General features: G+C 34.0%; 1 protein-coding gene across 1 annotated transcript; it reads left to right on the top strand.

Annotated features, from left to right (window-relative positions):
- The first annotated feature begins 10,779 nt into the window (after positions 1-10,779).
- On the top strand, positions 10,780-16,553 carry LOC127873727 (B9 domain-containing protein 2-like). The gene is made up of 4 exons (XM_052417699.1): positions 10,780-10,964; positions 14,310-14,397; positions 14,806-14,931; positions 15,374-16,553. Exons 2-4 carry the CDS (start codon positions 14,310-14,312, stop codon positions 15,685-15,687), a joined length of 528 nt encoding a protein of 175 aa, XP_052273659.1. The 5' UTR covers positions 10,780-10,964; the 3' UTR covers positions 15,688-16,553.
- The last annotated feature ends 3,893 nt before the right edge of the window (positions 16,554-20,446 follow it).

Here is a 20,446-nt window from a genome sequence, read left to right as displayed (position 1 = left end):
TCGTACCATCAAAACTTGCTTCATACGAGTATACAAAAACACAGAACTATGACTTTGTGAAGAGTTACAATTTATATTTATACATAATAAGGTCTCTTAAATCTTTAAAAGGCATACAATGATTAATCAATAAACAAAGATTGGAATAATCTATGCAAGACTCTAGAAGATCTCATGTTATTTTGAGATTTCAGTAAAAGATTCCTCTAAATCTCAATTCTTTCTTTCTTTCATACAATATATAAAGTAAAATTATAAAGGTGGTTTCAAAATCTATAGTATGAAGTAAACGTCATAATTTTAACTTGAAAAGTTACTGAGACATAAATTAACAAAATTTTAGTTCAGGCTTATGCCGATTATTTTATTGGAAAGTACATTTTGGTCTTTGCAGTATTTATTTGATATAAATACCCCCTATTTATGAATGATTTAAAAATTAATTAAAAAAATATGTAGCTTAAATTGAATTTTGTTGATTTTGTGAAACTTTGTAAGATCTGAGAACAAAGGACTTTTTTAAGGTATCGGGTCCGTTCGCCCTAGTTACACGTTCGCCCTGGGTCCGTTCGCCCTGGGTTCGTTCGCCCTATATTATCATTTGCATATCGGGGTATGAACAGTTGATTGTTCACACATATAAGCAAGTTTGAACCTTAAGTTTTCATTAATTAATATAGTAAGCAATTAGTGAAAATTACTGGCCTTTGTTACAAACACACTTACGAGTTAAAGAGCGCCGTCTTGATTTTTCACACATGTAAGCAAGTTTGTACCTTAGATTTTATCATTAATTAATATAATAAGCAATTAGGGAATATTACTGGCCTTTGTTACAAATACGCTTACAAGTTTAAGAGCGCCGTCTTTTATATTTTGGTAATACTTTTTTGTTTGATATGTTCGGAATAACCTAACTGTGAATTATCCCAGTATATAAAATGGAGCTCAAATGTCTGGTTCTATTATTTCAAAAATGGATAATGTCTTGCGCATTTCGTGCAATTTGGAGGTACGACCTAGACAACATGCGGTTACATGCGACGTTTGTGAACGTTGGCAGCATCGGCTTTGTGGAACTGGTTAGTTCAATTTAATTTGTCAATTGTATATAACAAAAACATCTCATAAAATATAACTATTCAGTTTTTATTATTTTATCATTATTACTAGCTATAATCATTTATAATAAACTATTTGGAACTGGTGAGTATGTAAACTCTAAATTATAATGTACACAATATAAAGTGCATCATTATTATTTTATATATAAGCTGTATATATTAAATTTATAAATTATTTGTACATTAATATGTGTATTACAATCACTAAGATTATGAGATTTTGAGTGTAACTTCTTGCGTTGTTTATGGTTCTTTCATTCAGCAATATATAACCACCGTTTGTCGGATTATCTAATTTCTTGTAATCTTGGCGATCCCTGCATAGGCAAATAAATTTAAAATTCATATAAAGATCATAAAATCTCAATAAAAATATCATTAATATTCAATTTACTAAACTGATCAACTTCCAATATTTCTCGCGTGTATGGCGCTGTGTGAAGTAGCAACTGGCCTTTATTGATCGTTGTCGATTAATTAAGAGATTAAAGAGATAACGGTCTGTGTTAATTGATTGATTGAGTGTCGTATTAACCTAATATAGTTATTGTATAAGCAAACCAAAATGACCGATATACAAGTATATGATAAATTACGTCTTCGGTGCTAGGTTTCTCTTCCGCAATTGACATATTATCACGACTACATGTACTAGCAGAGCCTGAATTACCGGACACAGTGTCAGAAGATGTTCCTATAACAATTGATTTTTTTTATTATACAATTATTTTCAATTTGCTATTGAATTTGTTAAATAACACACGCAAATCTTAAATCATGTTTGCATTGATTTCAGGCTGGCATAATCGAGTCAACAGCCAGGCACATCATGGCGCAGTGCCCTTCTACGTGCTGGTACCAGCCCTGTAAATGTGTTGCATAATGTGTTCATTGTATTATACTTTATTCTGTATTGTTGTTCTGTTCACTGTATTTGTTTCATGTACATATGTATTGATTATTGTAAAAGTGTAACATAAAGTTTTCATTAATTAATATAATAAACAATAAGAGAAAATTACTGGCCTTTGACGGCTTTGTTACAAACACGCTTACACGTGTCACGTAATTATGTATCGTTCGTGGAAAACACACAGTAACAAACAAAGTTCATTTCTGTTTTCATCGAGATTTATTTCTGTTAAATAATTTCTAACACAACGCTTCTAATGTTCATGAAGTACAATTTTACAGCGCGGCGGCCTATAGGCCGCCACGTCAAGAAAACGTGACTACTCTACTCGATTGTCAAACTAGGACTCCAGAATTCCTTCTTACAACAAAGCACAACATTTTATTCCAAGGTACATGAACATAAAATTAAGATATTTCCTTTCTCATTCTTGGTTGGTTAACTGTTCTCTTACCCCGATTTTCTAAACCCACCCCTTCGAATAACCCTTGTTGATTGGATGGATTGTTTATACACCTACCACATGTCACAGCAGAAGAGTGCAATATACAATTATCACTTTGGGAACAGGAGACCTCATTTCATTTGCATACTTGATCATACAAACAGATGCTCTCTATGGACAAACCACATTAGTAGTGTGAAACCTAACACTCCTATAATCGATTACGTAAACCCCGATATCCATAAGATACACACTCAATCCGAACTTACATTTGTTATGTACATTTGGAAATTGGATATTTCAATTATTTAAATTTCATTATATACCATATCTGAATTGGGGCTTGTTATGTACGAGCCGAATGTTCCCGATAATTGAACTACATTGGAGAAATGAAACCATACTTCCATAATCAATTTTTCAAACTTCATTACATGTCCCTTCCGGACTGACATGTGTAATGTTAATTCCTAAATACCCGCAACATACAGCAACGTTAAAAACTCAAACATATTATTAAAATATTTCCCTATTATTAAATCTATATGTACTTAAGTTTATATACCGTTATGTTACACACGTTAAAGAGCGCCGTCTTGATTTTTCACACATGTAGGCAAGTTTGTAGCTTAAGTTGTCATTTATATATTAAAATGTTAAAAAGATAACAATTTTCGTTATATTTATTGCTTCCCTGCTTTGATAATAAAATTTAGGGCGAACGGACCCAGGGCGAACAGGTTTTAGGGCGAACAGGATTTAGGGCGAACAGAAATTAGGGCGAACGGACCCGGATTCCTTTTTTAAAGCACTTATTTGCCTTTAACTTATACTTTATTTTTTAATGAAATATCTCATGTTAGTATTATTTTAAAGGTTATATAAAATCTGTAGCCTACGATAAACTTAAATTAATACAGCCTTGTTGTCTTTTTTGCATAAACTGAATTATTTCTTTATTTATTATGTTATTATAGCCATATTATAGTTTAAAATAAACATCTGTAATAGAAGCCAGGAAGCATTCTCTTCATGGCAGGCATTGTCCTCAGCTGGATTTAAAGCGTTACTTCATAGACCTGTGACGCAACATGTCTACATGTGTGGTTATCCATCACTAAATAACTGATAATAATATTAAACCTATTATATAAAGTTGATTTCCTGCCATTTTATATCGATTATATATATTTCACAAGCCAATCAACGCCTGCTCAGAAGAAAAATGCTGACTTTTACTGCCATGAACCAACCACCTGGTTTATCATGTGACTAAAAGCTTGGGGCTGCAAGAACTTGAACTTTATAAGTCTTTGGAGTACATTAGTATCTTCAAGTTCTAAACATACACAATGTGTCATACCTTTGTTACAACTGACCAGCCTTTTAATCACTGGTGCTTGCTTGCTTTTAACTCTTCAAGATAAAGTTTGCGGTCACGTTGATCAAAATATATAATAGCTGCTGTGCTTAAAACAAACAGGGAGGAAGCCAAATACTTCTGCTTGAATACCCTCAAAGCCTGTAGAACAGCCATTAAATCTGAAAATAGAGTAATGTTTCAATAGCTCTTAAATAATAAGGCAAAAAAAGTGATTTGTTTCAACTCACATCACCAAAACAAGAAGGCCTGGGTAGGTTCACCATTTTTTTTTGTCATGAACATTTTTAGCGAATCTCAATTTAATAAAAGTGCAATGAAATGCAAAAGTAGTACACATTTTTTAACAATTTTTCTATATTTAATTTTACTATTATTTTAGTAAAATGAAAAATATTTTAATACCATTTAAAGTTGAAAAAATTATTGAAAATTTCATATGTTAGCTAATTTATAAAAAAAAACCTGTCATCCTTATCTGTTACCGATTGGCTAATTAATTTGTAGTTTTTTTAATCAGGTACTTATTGTCTACAATTGGCAGATTGACCATATGTTTTGCCAACCATTGGGTCTACTGTAGTTTCCCAGGCACAGCTTTATATCATTTTAAGATTTGGGTGTGTTGGTCTAGGTCTTTATTCTATAACTGAATATAATTTGCAATAAAGATTCTTAATACTTGTATACTCATTGGGTTTTATAATGGATTTAACTGATTTAGTATTTGTTCATAAAACATTCCTTCTTTTCTATAGTTTTATCCATATCTATAGATTTGTCGACCCCCTCATTTTGGAAGTTGTGATATATTTCTAAACAAGAGCTGTCTCCATAGTAAGACATATGCCCCCGAAAAACGCTTTTTCGAAACCTAAACGCAGATTTCAAAACCTAATCACAGACCCTAAGTTCAGGGTCAAGGTTAAAGGGGTGAAAATTTGTGTGCTTATGGAAAGGCCTTGTCCATATACACATGCATACCTAATATGAAGGTTACATCTGAAGCGACATAGAAGTTATGAGCATTATTCGAAACTTAACTGTTAAAAGTGTGACAGCCAGACTGACAGACAGTGAGACAGACGGAAATGCAATCACTATATGCCCACCTTCGGGAGCATAAAAAACTTGAGTCATTCCTGTTAATCTATAAAATTATATCACATGGAAAACATTTTTGGTTCAAAACAAAAGAAATTTAGAATCAAATTTGCAACATATATTGTGTCAAAGCCAATTATTTAGAAAATTATCACTTTTCGACAGTTTGGATATGCTGGTGTTTATTAGTCTATTAGAATATTCGCTTAAAGCCCCATTAACACAGCCTCAAAGTCAACAAATATTTTGTAAAATATTTTGAAAATACAGTTAACACATAGAAAATCCAAGATCCTTATAGCAATACAGAAAATGTTAATGCTAGATGTGGTCTGGTAACATAGATTTAACGAGGTACAAAATGCGCTATATATTTTACAATATATAACATGTGAATTCCCCGCGACAATATCGGAACATTAACCATTTGTTATCATACCACATCTAATGCTGAAATTTTGGCTATTGCTAAAAGGAAAACTGATTTGTATGGTTGATTTTACAAAATATTTAACAAAATTTTGGTTAATTTTGAGTGTTAATGGGTCAAATTATAACAAACATAATTATAGTTTTTTCCTCAACAAATGATGATTGAACAGACTTTTTGGAAAATATGAACAAATCAGGTTTGCTTAAGTCCTTTCTGTAGTGAAATAATGTCACTTTCAACAGCCTGGCTGTTGGGCTAGCTCTCTAGCAACGCAGTTAGTGTGTCTGACTACCACTATGGAGACCCAGGTTCAATCCCCAAGAGGAGCTCAGGACTTTTCACATAAATGGTGACGAGGCAAAAAAGAACTGTGAATGTGAATGGGTCTGAGCTTGTTTAAAAGTTTCTGGGAGCGCAATGTGGCTGCAAGACATGTTGTAGCGGGAATGTCTGAGCCTCAAAGCATACAGTTTAAACCTATTCATTTAAGCTGAATGCCGTTGAAAGCCTCAGGCGTATTGAAACGCTCTCGAGTCCGTTTCCTGGGCCTAGAACCAGTATTTTGTGTCTTTGGAGGAGATCTAAAAAATGCTCCCACAGCCGGGATTGAACCCATGACCTCCCAGTTGCTAGGCGGGCATCATATCAATTACACCACGGCGACCTTGAAACATTTAGAGGGGGAGTGGGGGAAGTGAAGTGAAATAAGGTCACTTATTTTAGTATTGCTGTTGGGCTAGCTCTTTCTCAGACAGTTAGAGTGTCTGACCAACTCTATGGAGACCCAGGTTCAAACCCCCATTGGAGCTAAGGATTTTTCACTTTACTGCTTAAAATTGGGCCTTAAAATTGGTCTGTTACAATGGAAATACTTGATAGGTTAATTATTTGTCCTTTATTTTGTGGCAAAGACATAAAGCATTCAGGTTAATGTCTCAATTATGTTGCAACTGTCATTAAGTAAAAAATCAATTTAACTTCTAAGTGACCAAATCTACAGGAGAAGTGTCTATTTGAAATAATGTTTTATAACAAATTATAAAACAGTAACATCTGTTATAAAACCAAATTACTTAGTATACAGGATGTAAGTTTCTATATCTTGCAAGTTATCTCCAGTTTAGGAATAAACCAGAATCATTGACCATCAAAACAGAGACTGACCACGCATCTCAACTGCTCGTACATTGTGCAACAGTAGCCATTATGTAACTAACTGAAACCTATGACAATAGACTGAATAGTCATAACTTATTTCAATTATTGAATTAAGTGAGTGAAGAAGTATACACAAAGAATCCGCCAGCACCAGCGTCTCTTAAAATATTAAGCTGGATGGATCGAATTATCAATTTACCATATCCTTTAATCGAAGGACGTCGATGTCTGATTTACACAATTCGCGTTGACAATGACATTGGCTATGGCTGATTATGGAGCACTTTTCAAGTAAACACAATATTGACGCTCAGATATGTCGGCCCACTGTAGAAACGGTGGATTCGGTTTGTCCTCAAATCGGTTAAACCAATGCGCTTTGACCGTTTATAGACGTATATTTCAGTTTTAATTATCGTATGTCTATATTTGGTGTTCTGTTATAAATAAAAGTAGTGGATACGAACAATAATTTTTATTCTGATTTGGTGTTTTGTTATAAATAAAAGTAGTGGATACGAACAATAATTTTTATTTTGATAGACTTTCTGGACTTTCATCGTCTTCTATGTTCAAAAACACCTCTAGACATTTTCAATATTAACTGGTCCTTGGAGAACATAATGGTATATTAAAATGATTGTTATAACCACAAGAACCACAAGAACAAGACGGTTACAAGAGGTTACCTCTTAATACTTGAATGATAGGTACACTTAGTATTATTTAATTTTAGGAGTCTATATCAAAAAACAATAAAATCATGTTAAGAAGTGTAATGAGAATTCATTCTTGTATCACTTCAGTTAAAGAAAATATTTATAACATTCATATCATGTGATTACTTGTGCACAAGTAACAATATATAATGTGAAATAGAACTTTATAATATGACTAACAATTTTCTGTTTATGATTTCAACAACAAAACACTAAAGTTCCTGCTTAATCGGTGATGCAGTAGATTAAGTCGATTATCTTACGGCCTAAAGCAACACAAAAACCTAATTCAAATAAAATACCAATTAAGCTTTTTAAACAAGTTCAGAATCGTTATATTTATTATCAGTTCTGGGAATACATGTTTATGAACATATTCAAAGAACCAAAAGTAACTGTTTGGTTAAACAGAGATTTTCACTTTGGAATATTTTCAAGTGTGAAAAACTGAAACAGTTTAATCGAATCAATTGAATATTAAAAACTATTTCAGATTGAATTTTCTTTTGTCTGAGTTCTTTGGCGTATAACTATTAGACCTGACTTTGTTTGTAAAGGTCCCAGTACAGACTAAGGATCAATTTAACATTCAGATCATCGTCGTGCAATTCATGAAGATTCCACAGCAAGGTTGTTAAATGCCAAATAAAAAAGATTGGTTGTAAATGTATATCATAAGCCAGATACAATATTACATATATAATTGTTTCAAATAAATATAATATAATAGCCAGTTATAATACCTTGACGGTATTCTCAAACTATTATCAAACCTCAAAACATCAAAACTGATAAAGCTGCTGGTCCTGACAACATTAAGCCAGTTGTGCTGAAAGAATTTCGCTGTCAAATAGCTCCTATTCTTCAAATTCTTCTCCAAGAGTTTATAGATTCTGGTACCTTACAATCTGACTGGACAAAGGGAAATGTGCCCCCCCCCCCTCTATAAAAACGGACCACAGAGTGACCCATCAAACTACCGTCCTATAACTCTGATTTGTATTCTTTGTAAGCTTATTGAATATATCATAGCATCTAACATCTCTGCTCATTTTACCAGATACAACATATTATATGATCTCCAACATGGCTTTAGGGAGCGGCGTTCCTGCGAAACGCAACTCATCGAACTGGTAGATGACCTTGCGAGGATCCTTGTTGCAGGCCAGCAGTCAGATCTTATTCTTCTGGACTTTAGCAAGGCGTTTGATAAAGTCAGCCAATCCAAACTTCTCTATAAACTTCACGAGCATGATATCAGAGGCTGTACTCTTGACTGGATCCTTTTTTTCCTAATAGGTCGAACTCAAGTTGTCGTTCTGGAGGGCGAGAAATCTGATGAAGCTCCAGTGACATCTGGTGTGCCCCAAGGCTCTGTCCTAGGCCCCCTCTTATTTTTCCTCTACATAAACAACCTACCAGATCATGTAAGATCCCAAGTCTGTCTCTTGGCTGATGACACTGCTGTGTACCTCACGATCAACAATCTAAATGATTGCAACTAATTACAGCATGATCCTAATACCTTGGAACAATGGGAAACCAAATGGGAAATGCAGTTTAACCGCAGTAAATGCCAAGTCCTTAATATAACTCGAAACAAACATAAAATCAAAAACATAATTATGTATTACATTGCCATATCCTTGAAACCGTACCAATTGCAAAATACTTAGGATAACTTCTCCGAAGACCTTTCTTTCAACACTCACATTAATAGAATATGTACAACAGCAAATAGATCACTTGGTTTTCTTAAACGTAACATCAAAATTAAAAACAAAAAGTAAAAGAAACTGCCTATAAAACTCTTGTCAGGCCTCAATATAAAGAAGTGAAACTCCAGCTGCTGGAGCAGTATTGAATTTTCATTAAAAACAATTAGTTGGTCCTTTATTTAAGGCAAGTGACCGATTGCCCAAACAGTACAAAACAGCACAATACAAACCAACATAAACACAAAATATGAATAAAGCTGGGGTCACCGCCTTGGAACGGTCAATGCAAAGCATTGGGGGTTTAAACCTGGTTATAGAGCGCTCAACCTCACACTTGGCCCAGCAATATTCATAATACATTCAAGTGTAAATAAAATTTAACGTCATAGCATTGTAACTCAAATTAAACAATAATAAAAGGGAATTAAAACGCATTCAATTTAATTACTATTTAATTACTCAATTGCATTGAAGATACAAGAGTAACAGAATTACAACTTTTTGACGAACGATCAAATAAAACTATTAACAATTGTCAACTACATTCCTTCTTTATAGAAAAGATTTGAGAATGTAGAATCATAGAGTTAATATCTCAGATAATCATCGCGCAAATACAGGAAGAAGCAGCAATAATGGGTGTAAAAATTCCATATTACATAGCTTGGTTGTTTATGTGACTGCTAAACAAATTAAAAATAATTAAATCAAACAAGAAACGCCTATCAGAGAGAAAATATAAATAAAATGGAACGTTATAAACCCAATGACCTATGCATGTAGATTACAACTGGGAAAGTCGGTCGTATGACGTCACAAAAATCCATAATGACATAATGACGTGAACAAATTCCAAGGGCAGTACTAAATAAAAATATTAATCGGGCTGTGCTACTAATAAAACAAGTTTACGTGATTTAATATTAAGAAGCAAATGAATACAAGTAGAATACTCGTCTCCAGTCTGGTCGCCAAACACTAAACAAAACATCAATAAAATCGAATTGGTTCAGAGAAGAGCAATCAGATGCATACAACAACTATTCCATTTATGATAGTGTCTCAGACATGCAACAATCACTCGGTATAAGATCTCTAGAGAACAGACGGACTGATGCTAAAATAGTATTATTTTACAAAATTGTTCACTGTTTAGTAGCAGTCCCTGTCCCCACTTATTTGGAAAAACCCAGGAGATTGACTCGCCATACACATCCTTTAGCTTATAGGCAGATTCACACAGTTGCTAACTATTATAAATTCTCCTTTTTTCCCAGCACTATCATACTATGGAACAACCTCGCCAACGCTTGAATCCTTCAAGCTGGCAGTTAGCCAAATTTCATACAATTAGTTGCGACAGAGTGTGTTTTTAACCTGATTTTAACTCTTGTCTATACATATACTAACATTTTCAAAATTAATTGTTTCAGTCTTTCTTTCTTTCTTGACGTCTGTTTCTCGCACTGACATCTCGATCTGTTAATAATACCCGAAAGGGGAGTTTAATAGTATCCGAATATAGATAGATAGATAATGAACAGAATCCGGTTTTGCACAACGTTAAAATGCTGTTTAAAACATCGGAATCTAATATCTACGTTTGAATGTATATTCCATTTGCATGTATTTTGTGTTTTATTTCGTCCGCATTAAAGTATTGGAATGGAACAATAAAGAAATAGTTTGTCAGATCGTTAAGGTCTATGTGCCCGATTGGATTTGTCTGCAAAGTCCAAATTGTACATGGTCTGTATTAGTTTTGTAACTTTCCGTCATTTTTTCTTTTGCTTAAATGAAACTATGTAAACAAATATGGACGAAAAATAGTTAACTGTTTTTAAATCGCTGATTTGGCTTTATTTATCGCCATACATAAAAATATATCTATTGAATAATATTTTCTATTACAAAAAGTCATATTTGTGTTATCTAGTGCCTTTCAGTACCTGACAAAACATATATAAAGGTAAACTCAAATGATTCGACAGAAGTGCTAGTTGCAACATGTTTTTTTATTTATTAGTTTATGTCTGTTGAGTCAGTTTTCTTTTTTTGCAAGGTCTAACTTGCCGTCTTTTGTAAAAATTTCTTGGCTACATTTAAGTGTAGGACTAGTTTTGGACCATTGCAATCCTTTCCAACTTTTTCAGGCACAGAGACAAAACTTTTTGTGTCGAGTTTTGTACCAAATCAAAGCTGCACTGCATCAGAGCTATTTAACCACAAGTCTTCCTTTTATTATCTTTATTTTTTCTATCTGTTTCCTGGAATTCATATACTCTACAGATACATTACCTCAATCAGTCATTGTTTGTGGGCTCCATGAATCGCTGTCCTAAAACACCTTGTCATGACATATCCTCATATGGTAAATAAATAAATAAACAATTCAAATCGAAATGTATATACATTACATCAACAAAATCTGTTAAAGCCGACCTACTATGCATACATTTATACTTTTGGTAACAAATTCTAACAATAGTATTCTTACTTATCTCGCAAACAATTGTAAAAATGCTTTTTAAATGAGAACTGAGACATAGAATGCAAACGTGAATTAATCTAATGGCCTTATTACAACTTCAATATTGTTTTCTGATTGTGGTATACGCTGGACATACAAGTAAGAAGTGGTTTTCACGCTCGATTACTTTCATATTACAATATGTGTACAATCTATTTTCTTTAGGGATATTTTCATGTCGTCCTTTCTCAATTGCAAGATTGTGTGCTTATGAAAATAAATTGATAATGATCTATGAAACAATAACAGTTTCGTTCATTAGTGTCAATTAATAAATTAATTATGTTATGTAAAGCTTCCCTTATTTTATAATGTAATTTACGACAAAATTTGCAAACACGTTGTAGGCATTTCCGTGACAGAAAAATTGTTACTTTGATTGCTTATGAAAATAAATTTATAATTGTCTATGAATGAATAACAGTTTCAATCATAAGTGTCAATTCATAAATCAATAATGTTATGTACAGCTTTCCATATTTTGTAACGTAATTTATGACAAAATTTGCAAACAAGTTGAAGGCATTTCCAGTAAATTATTGTTTGTTTTATTTTTAAAGCTGTCTAAGACTCTTGTATGTAGTCTATATAAATGCCTCAAAACAATTTTAATTATAATAACGCCTCATTTCGACGACCACATACCAGAAGCAAAAGACAAGAGAATCATTTTTATGCCCCGGGATCGATAGATCGGGGGTATATTGTTTTTGGCCTGTCTTTCTTTCTGTCTTTCTTTCTGTCTGTCATTCTGTCCTAAAACTTTACTGTACAGTAAAGTTTTGCAATAACTTTTGAAATAATGAGCATAGCAACTTGATATTTGGCATGCATTTGTATCTCATGGAGCTGCACATTTTGAGTGGTGAAAGGTCAAGGTCATCCTTCAATGTCAAAGGGCATACAATTTCTGTCCCAAAACTTTACTGTACAGTAAAGTTTTGCAATAACTTTTTGAATATTCAACATAGCAACTTCATATTTGGCATGCATGTGTATCTCATGGAGCTGCACATTTTGAGTGGTGAAAAGTCAAGGTCATCCTTCAAGGTCAAAGGTCAACAAAAAAAAGCGGCGCATTAGGGGGCATTGTGTTTCTGACAAACATATCTCTTGTTTAAAATGGAATAATCTTCAATAAAGATAATATAATACTGTAATAAAAAATATTCCATAGTTTTAAAGAGTATCGACCGACATATTTGCAACACTTTATTCAAATTAAAACTGGGGCCAAAAAAGCCTGGTACTTGGGCCGAATGAGCCTGAAATTGGGGCCGAATGAGCCTGAAAAAAACGGGGCCGAAAGAGCTTGGGGCCGAAAGAGCCGACAACCTCCTCATATTACCATGTATCACGGTTAAGGAAACAAGTGCCATTATTTCTATATTAATTCAAACAATTCAGCAAGTGAAGATTTACTTGCAATGATTTATATAATTCCCATTAAATCCATTTAAATTGTTTATTTACGGGGTGTTAAACCATGCAAAGTTCCATACTCATCAACAATAACATCCACTACATGAATTGTTTATCTGGTATCGAGGCATTAAATCCTAAAAGGGAGAGTACTCGATTGCAATAGGCAATAGACCAAGAAAACTTCAAAAATTTGATTCACTTAACCATATGATACAAACGGAAACAGTAATTGAACTTTTTTATAACTTCTGTTTACAATTGAATACATGTAAGTTTCTTTTTTATTGGTCATACTTCTTTTGACGGACACATAAAAGTGCTCAAGAATTGCAAAAACTAAAATGTTTGACATTTGTTCAAATAAATTTCGGCATATGTGTTACTATTAAAAGACTTGATAAAATTCGCATCAATTGGGACAGGGTAAACCAACTTATCATGTGTATATATATTGTCTTTTCACATATTTTTCATGATGCACCCGTACAGTTCTAATGCTAGATTGTTTCATGCAACATTTTTGGAGAATCTGGAAAAAGTAAAGTATTTTCTTTAAAATAAATCATTTAAGTGTTGTGTTTACACTAGCACAGTTGTCTGCCCCACTTTGCAATGTGGACGCTTAATGAAGAAGACCAAAAAAATTAATGGAATATTGATAAATTTAGATTATTTCAGTTGAAGTAAGATTTTGAAATGCAATTATACTAGTTTTTTCCTCATTTTGGTCATGTCTGTATTAATTTTCAAGCGTAGTAATGTTAGTGAAACCAAATACTTGGAGCGCATGGGTGTGACGTCATCACGAGAGCTGCGTTCTTAATGTAAACAAAGTGACCGAAATCAGGAGACACTCAATATAAGGGAATGATACGATATTAACACAAACAAGAAATAAACAAAACATTTAATGACTATCAAGCTTCAAACATTCTAAACAAACAAGTGATTAATAATTCAAAGTGTTTAAAACTTTCTCGTGTAGAACTAGCAATTATTTTTCCTAGAACTGTTTTGGGCTGGAACAAACTTAGTGACAGTGTTGTAAGCGGGGCCCCCATCAATGTTTCAGGACTCGCTGAATATTCTGCTTATTTCACTTCCGTTGCGACCTATGCTTTACAAGGCCCTACAACTTTCTATTCAGATACAGATACATGTACCTGTTTCTTGATATAAATTTTAATTGTCATTTATATCAAGATTTTCATGTATACATGCATGCATTAGCATAGTTTCCTACCTACCTTTTTGTTGTGGCATCAATTGTTGTTTTCCTTGTTGTTTTCTGGTAAACAAAATATTGTCAGAACATAGTTTCTGGTAATACGGCTAGTAAACATAATTATTTCATTACAGATGGCAGAAGTTCACATTATTGGCCAAATATATGGAGCAACGGGCTTTCCTGAACATAGCTTGTTCTGCAAATGGGGAATTCACACAGGTTTAACTTTCACTATAACTAATACAAATACTTTTTGCTAATTTATTTTGTAAACAATATTCTCACTATGCCCCAAAATTACTCAAGACAGCGTGGAGTTTGATTGGAAGATATCCCCCCCCCTTGATTTTTCATCATCAATGTCAAACGTCTTTCAGAGAGTTGTTTTCTTGCAGCATTATGTCATTAGTCAAGTTGTCTCATCTTCACTAATTTAATAACTTAATAAAAAACCATCAACAACTACCTAGTATATAATGTAATTGTTTTCGCATTTTCTGATTTGTGTTTTTTTTCGTTTAAAGGAAATCTCTTCTTAGCTAAAATCAGTTCAGGATAACACTTTACGCACATGCATTAAACCACATTTTCCCAGAGCGTTCCTCAATGATTTTCTCCATGTATCAGGTGGTGCATGGAAGATTCTGGCTGGAGAGAGAGAGGGCCAGTCTCAGGTAGACAACCCTGTCAATCATGAGGCCGCATTCTTTGCCCACCCTATCGATATACACTTCGCTACTAAAGGATTGCAAGGTAATTGTTTTGGCATTTATATTTTAATGCTCAAAAACAGCATCAGTGAATGTATCATTTGGACTTTTGAATATAGTGCTTTAGAATTATAATACATCAAGGTGTCTCTTAAGTTTGTAATGTATTTTAAAGAAATCAATTTTTAAATCATAAATCTGATAAACATTAGTGTATACAGTAACTGCTATGTTCGAAACTAATATAATATACATTGAATATAAATGTATTCATTCAGTTGTCATGTTAACTTTTTCCTACTCAGAAGCCAAGTGAAAATAGCTCTATCTGCTCATAAGTACCTGAGTTTTGGAATTGAAGCCTTTAAAATTTAAATTAAGTTTGAAAGGTCTTAGCTTTAATTTGATTTTTTAAATGACTACAAACGTGTCAAAGTGCATGTCTGAATTCTGAGAGGTAAATGGTTAAAAATGTTCTCTTTCAGGCTGGCCAAAGCTGCACTTCCAAGTGTGGCACCAGGACAGTTTTGGGCGCAATGAGTTATACGGGTATGGGTTCTGTCACGTTCCCACCTCCCCCGGTCAGCACACCATCGAGTGTCCCACATGGAGACCCTCTGGCACATACAGGGAGCAGGTCACCCAGAGTTTCCTGGGGGGAGGCCCTCAACTCAAGAACCCAGATCTGATCTATAGCTCAGCTCTCCGCTGTAAATTGACCACAGTGGCCATGGGGACTGTACATTTGAAACTTGGCGTCATCCTGAGAAACTTTGACAAGTTCGGAATTGAGTGCTGATTTTCGCAGTTCAAGTTTGCCATCATTATTTATTACTTAGAGTGACTAAGAAATAAGCAGCTTTTAAGAGAGAAACTACAGCACAAATGTGATATTCAGCTATTCAAGGCAGTGAAATACTGGTTTGGTTGTGAATCAAGAAATGTAAATTAATTGTGATCTTGGGATAAGGTTGGTATGTGAAACCCATGACAAAATTATAATCATTGGAACAAGAAAACATTACACAGCGATTGTGTTTTATTAATAAAGTGTAATTGTAGGCGTGGTAAATATTGAACTACCCTTGAGGCGCATATTTGAATTTTGTAAAAGTTGTGATTTCTTGTTGGCCCTTATTCACCAACCAATTGTTAATGCTATGACTTAATGCTATGAATAAAGAAAATTTAAATTGAAATATATATAATTATATTATTTTTGAGTGCCTGACATTAACCACCTCTGTCTACATCATTCTTTATGTAAAACATTTTGTAAATGACATAATTGCCAGTGGTAGCCTGTATATATTCATAAGCTTGATGTATTTGTTATTGTTCTAGGTTTATTCTTCGTTCTTAAGTCTAAGAATGGTAGGGTGAATACCAGCCTAGATCTTAAATCACCTTGAAACATTCATTTAACCAAAGTGTGTATCCATGTATTATCACATTTAATGTCAGTAGTGAGAGTAAAAAAAAGGTGTGAATACATGTGTTTGCTATATGTCCTGGTTTGTAAACTAGTTATTGTGTATTACACGAGGCATAGCTAGGTGATCAGATCTACTTACCATCCAGAAAGTGGTTGTATGGGCCTGCTTTACAATGGCTCTGTAAAATTGATAACTTTATTTAAATGAATAAAAGTACATAGAATTTAAATAGAGTTATCATTGTTTTTACTGTCTTTTTATGCTCCCCAGAGGAGGCCATCAGGTAGTTGCACCGTTGTACGTGGGTTGGTCGATGGCTGGAAGTCTTTTGTTGATGGGTTTTGTGTGTGTCTTTGTCAATCCGAATTTTATATCCACTTCGTAATTTTAGCTCTCAGATAAGATTGTAATATAACTTCGGAATGTTATTCGCCATGGTCGGACAATTGTTTGGCATAGAACTCGCATGCTTCTACAAAAGGTTGAAGGGTCAACGGCGCAATGCAATGTCTTTTGCATATGGAACACTGTTACCACCAGGTGTTTTTTTCCAAATATACATGGCCGCTAAGATGTGACAAACTGAAATAATTTTTGCATCTTTGCCACCAGATATTCGAAACACGCGCGTGAACTATTTGTTGTCCTTACGTTTTAAAAATGTCGGGTTTATGACTTGAAGAACAACACAGAACATTGGAAACTAAAATGTGGCGTTTACCACTTAGAAAAGTATACAGAACATTCGAAACTAATATGTCATGTTGACCACTAAAAGAAGTATACAGAACAGTGGAAAATAAAATGTATTGTTTTCCACTTAGAGAAGTATACAGAAAGTTGGAAACTAAAATGTCGTGTTTACCAATGAAAAACTCTTGGGAATAGGGAATCTGAGTATTTACAAGTAAACTCATAGAGTCTGACTTCTTTTGGAGATGGGCAAGTTCATTTGTCATGGCACCAAACGCAACTCCTGTTATGTCAGTCTGTGTTTCTATCGCTGGCACAGTGGTCGGTTCAGGATCAGTCACTTCGGTTTCCATCTCGCTAAAAGCCAGAAGGGTACGGGCGGCGTCTGTCTTGTCATTCCTGGCTTTGCGGCGCTCAAACCGGGCACTGGCTACTTGGGTGCGGGAGCTGTGCGTGACCCATGTTAACAGATGGCACCCAGTCTGGACTGTCCTTGTCATACAGTGTTGCCTTCTTCTCTGAAAATCAGAGAATTACTATCATTTACATATTCCAAAATAAAATTATTTAACATCAGTCTTGTAAACATCAAAAAAAAAATACGTACAAGTTAAGCACTGAAATCCTAATCACACCACTAAGTGGTAGATCGATCAAACTTGGTGCCTGGTGTGAAATTAAATGAGTACGAATGTTGTTTTCAGCGAAAATTTTGTGTCAATTTTGAACAAAAGTAATAAAATACTTTTAAGTGTTGCAGATTTCTTTTTCATTAAAGTGAACATTTATTGTCAATAACTTACGTGATATAAAGTGGTCGGAACACTTGATGTTTTTCAAGTTTTTCCTGTGAAATCTTGGTTCAGCCTCGCTAGCCATAATCTCCGACGTTCAGTAGATAATTCCAGGGATTTTTCACCTTCACGAGTTATAACCTTTGGTAGACGATACAACTGTTTATCTTTTTCTCTATCTGATCGGTTGAAACATCCATAAACTCTACAATAATTCACCATTTTGTAAAGTATTTTCACTGATCACTGTCTATCATCACCACCGCCCGGAACAGATTACCAGCGAAGCGAAAGTAAACATCACGCAAGAGGTAGTGCTCGTGGAAAGAATAAGTTTTACCATTTTTATCGCGAACGTTTTCAAAAAACTGTGTGACAAACTAATAGTGGACATATCAAACTTATATCGTAAGTAGTTGGAGTTCTTTATAAATACATTCGAGTGTTGAAATAGAATCATAAGCTACCTGGTATCGAAAATTAAGTTCATTGGGACATCTTTTTTCCTTTTGTCCGAGGAAAATTTAATTATTTTGCCGAATTTTTCAATGGTATGCAAATAGAATTATAGAAACTATTGGATTATGCAAGCTTCAGCCCAAAAATCAAGTTAGTATGCAAATATTTGGCTAAAATATAAACTTCGTTGTGTACGGCGAATAGAACCTGACGTGTACGGCGTATAGCAAAATGAAATTTAATTGTGTACGGAAAATAGTTTTGAGTTTGTAAGAGAAAATAAATGAAAATTTCTAAAATACGTGACCATCTTGGTATGAAACAAATAAATACAATTATATTCTTTACGATCAGACCGTTTATGGCCAAATAATACGTCTGATGCGTTGTTGATATTAAAAAAAAATGTTTTGTATTACGGGCACCTGCTACATAGAGAATAACAGGTTACTGCCTGATCTTTTTGTAATATATCAGGCAAGGCTTAGAATAATATATCGGCGAGGTTTTTCCGCGCCGTTATTTTATTCGTGCCCAGCCTGATATATTTCAAAAAGATCAGGCACTAACCTGTTTTTCTGTTCATCATACCTCTACGTCCCCAATTTTAAAGAAATAATGAAGAAATCGTTAAAAAGCTGCAGATATTAAATGAAGTATCAGGCAACGTTTTATCATACCACCGCATTAATATCCTCCTGATATAACGTTGCCTGATTTTTTTTAATATCATGGTCAATAGGAAGTCATGTGTGGAGGATGGTTATATTACTCGGAATAAACTATAAAGTAATCATCTTTAGTAAAATCGAATCAGATTCAACAAGCCAAACTATTTGATCACACGATGTAATCTATTTTTAACACAAAATGCATCACAAACAGCAAAAAACTTTTGTTTTTGCAAATATTAAGCGCGCGTATTCATGACGTCATTATTAATACGTCAAACGACAAAAGTCATATTCTTTCCCGCAAAAAATGCAGCTTTTTGCGATTTTTTGTTCATTATTTCTTTAAAATCCGGGACGTAGAGGTATGATAAACAGAAAAACAGGTTACTGCCTGATCTTTTTGAAAAGCCTCGCCGATATATTATTCTAAGCCTTGCCTGATATATTACAAAAAGATCAGACAGTAACCTGTTATTCTCTATATATCAGGCAGATATCGATGCGGTGGTATGATAAATCGATCGACCATTGTTCAGTCTGTATTTAAGTTTAATACGATTCTAGTGCATTTCATGTATTTATGTTTTAAAATCAAGATGAATCGATAAAATATTTACTTATAAGTGCATTCCAATCAGGATTTGATATACAACTCGTGTAATTATCGGATCTCGGCTGACTTTCTGTTCAACCGCAAACGCACATGGCGTCGCTATTGTTTTAATTTCAGCACATGTGCTGTGTTTGCGTATTAATTCGGGGGGGGGGGGGGGGCAAAAACAAAGTTTAATATTAAGATGTATACATCATTAAAAAGGGCAAAAGTCCGACTTTAAGAATATGTATGTACATTGAAAAAATATTTTCTTAAAATCATTTTGATTTACGACAACTTTGGCCAATATGCTGCAACTATTCGCCGTACATGACTTTAATTATTCACCGTACACGACTTTTGCCATAAACAACTATTCGCCGTACACTACATTTATTTTAATTTAATAGATTTCCACGAACAATAATCAAATCAAGACCTGAAATAGCGTTAAGATAGTATATATTGCCTATGAGAAAAGGAAATCAACTCCATACCCGATGGCAAACCATGTAATCATGAAAGAAAAGCTTTTATTCGAGAAGTTCCAATTTCAACCCGGTACCAAGCAGTCATAAATGTGTGCAAATAACGCTTCATCAATACGAATTGCAAGATAGATACACATTTTAAACATATTAATCTTTCTGTTAGATGCCTAACACGCACTGGTTATCCAGGAGCGAGTTATTATTAGATATTTTATGTAAATACTGACTGCTCTCCATGGTTGGTTTGTTTACTTTCGCTTCGCTGGTAATCTATTTCCGGTGGTGATGATAGACAGTGCTGATGTAAACTCTGCTAGCGGCGGTGCTTATCGATACCACCAAGATGGCGGACGGCTTATCTATTACGTAACGTGAAATGGGTCTATACAGAAGATGGGAAACTAAAAGATCGTATT

The sequence above is a fragment of the Dreissena polymorpha genome, chromosome 3 (assembly GCF_020536995.1).
Source record: "Dreissena polymorpha isolate Duluth1 chromosome 3, UMN_Dpol_1.0, whole genome shotgun sequence".
In the NCBI taxonomy this organism is placed as follows: Eukaryota; Metazoa; Mollusca; class Bivalvia; order Myida; family Dreissenidae; genus Dreissena; species Dreissena polymorpha.
Note: the sequence above shows the minus strand (reverse complement) of the source record. Positions and strands in the feature narration are given on the sequence as shown.

Coding starts and splice junctions, on each gene's coding strand:
- LOC127873727 (XM_052417699.1), top strand. CDS start 14,310: ATGGCAGAAGTTCACATTATTGGCCAAATATATGGAGCAACGGGCTTT. Junction 14,398..14,805: donor CAAATGGGGAATTCACACAG/GTTTAACTTTCA, acceptor TCCATGTATCAG/GTGGTGCATGGAAGATTCTG. Junction 14,932..15,373: donor CGCTACTAAAGGATTGCAAG/GTAATTGTTTTG, acceptor GTTCTCTTTCAG/GCTGGCCAAAGCTGCACTTC.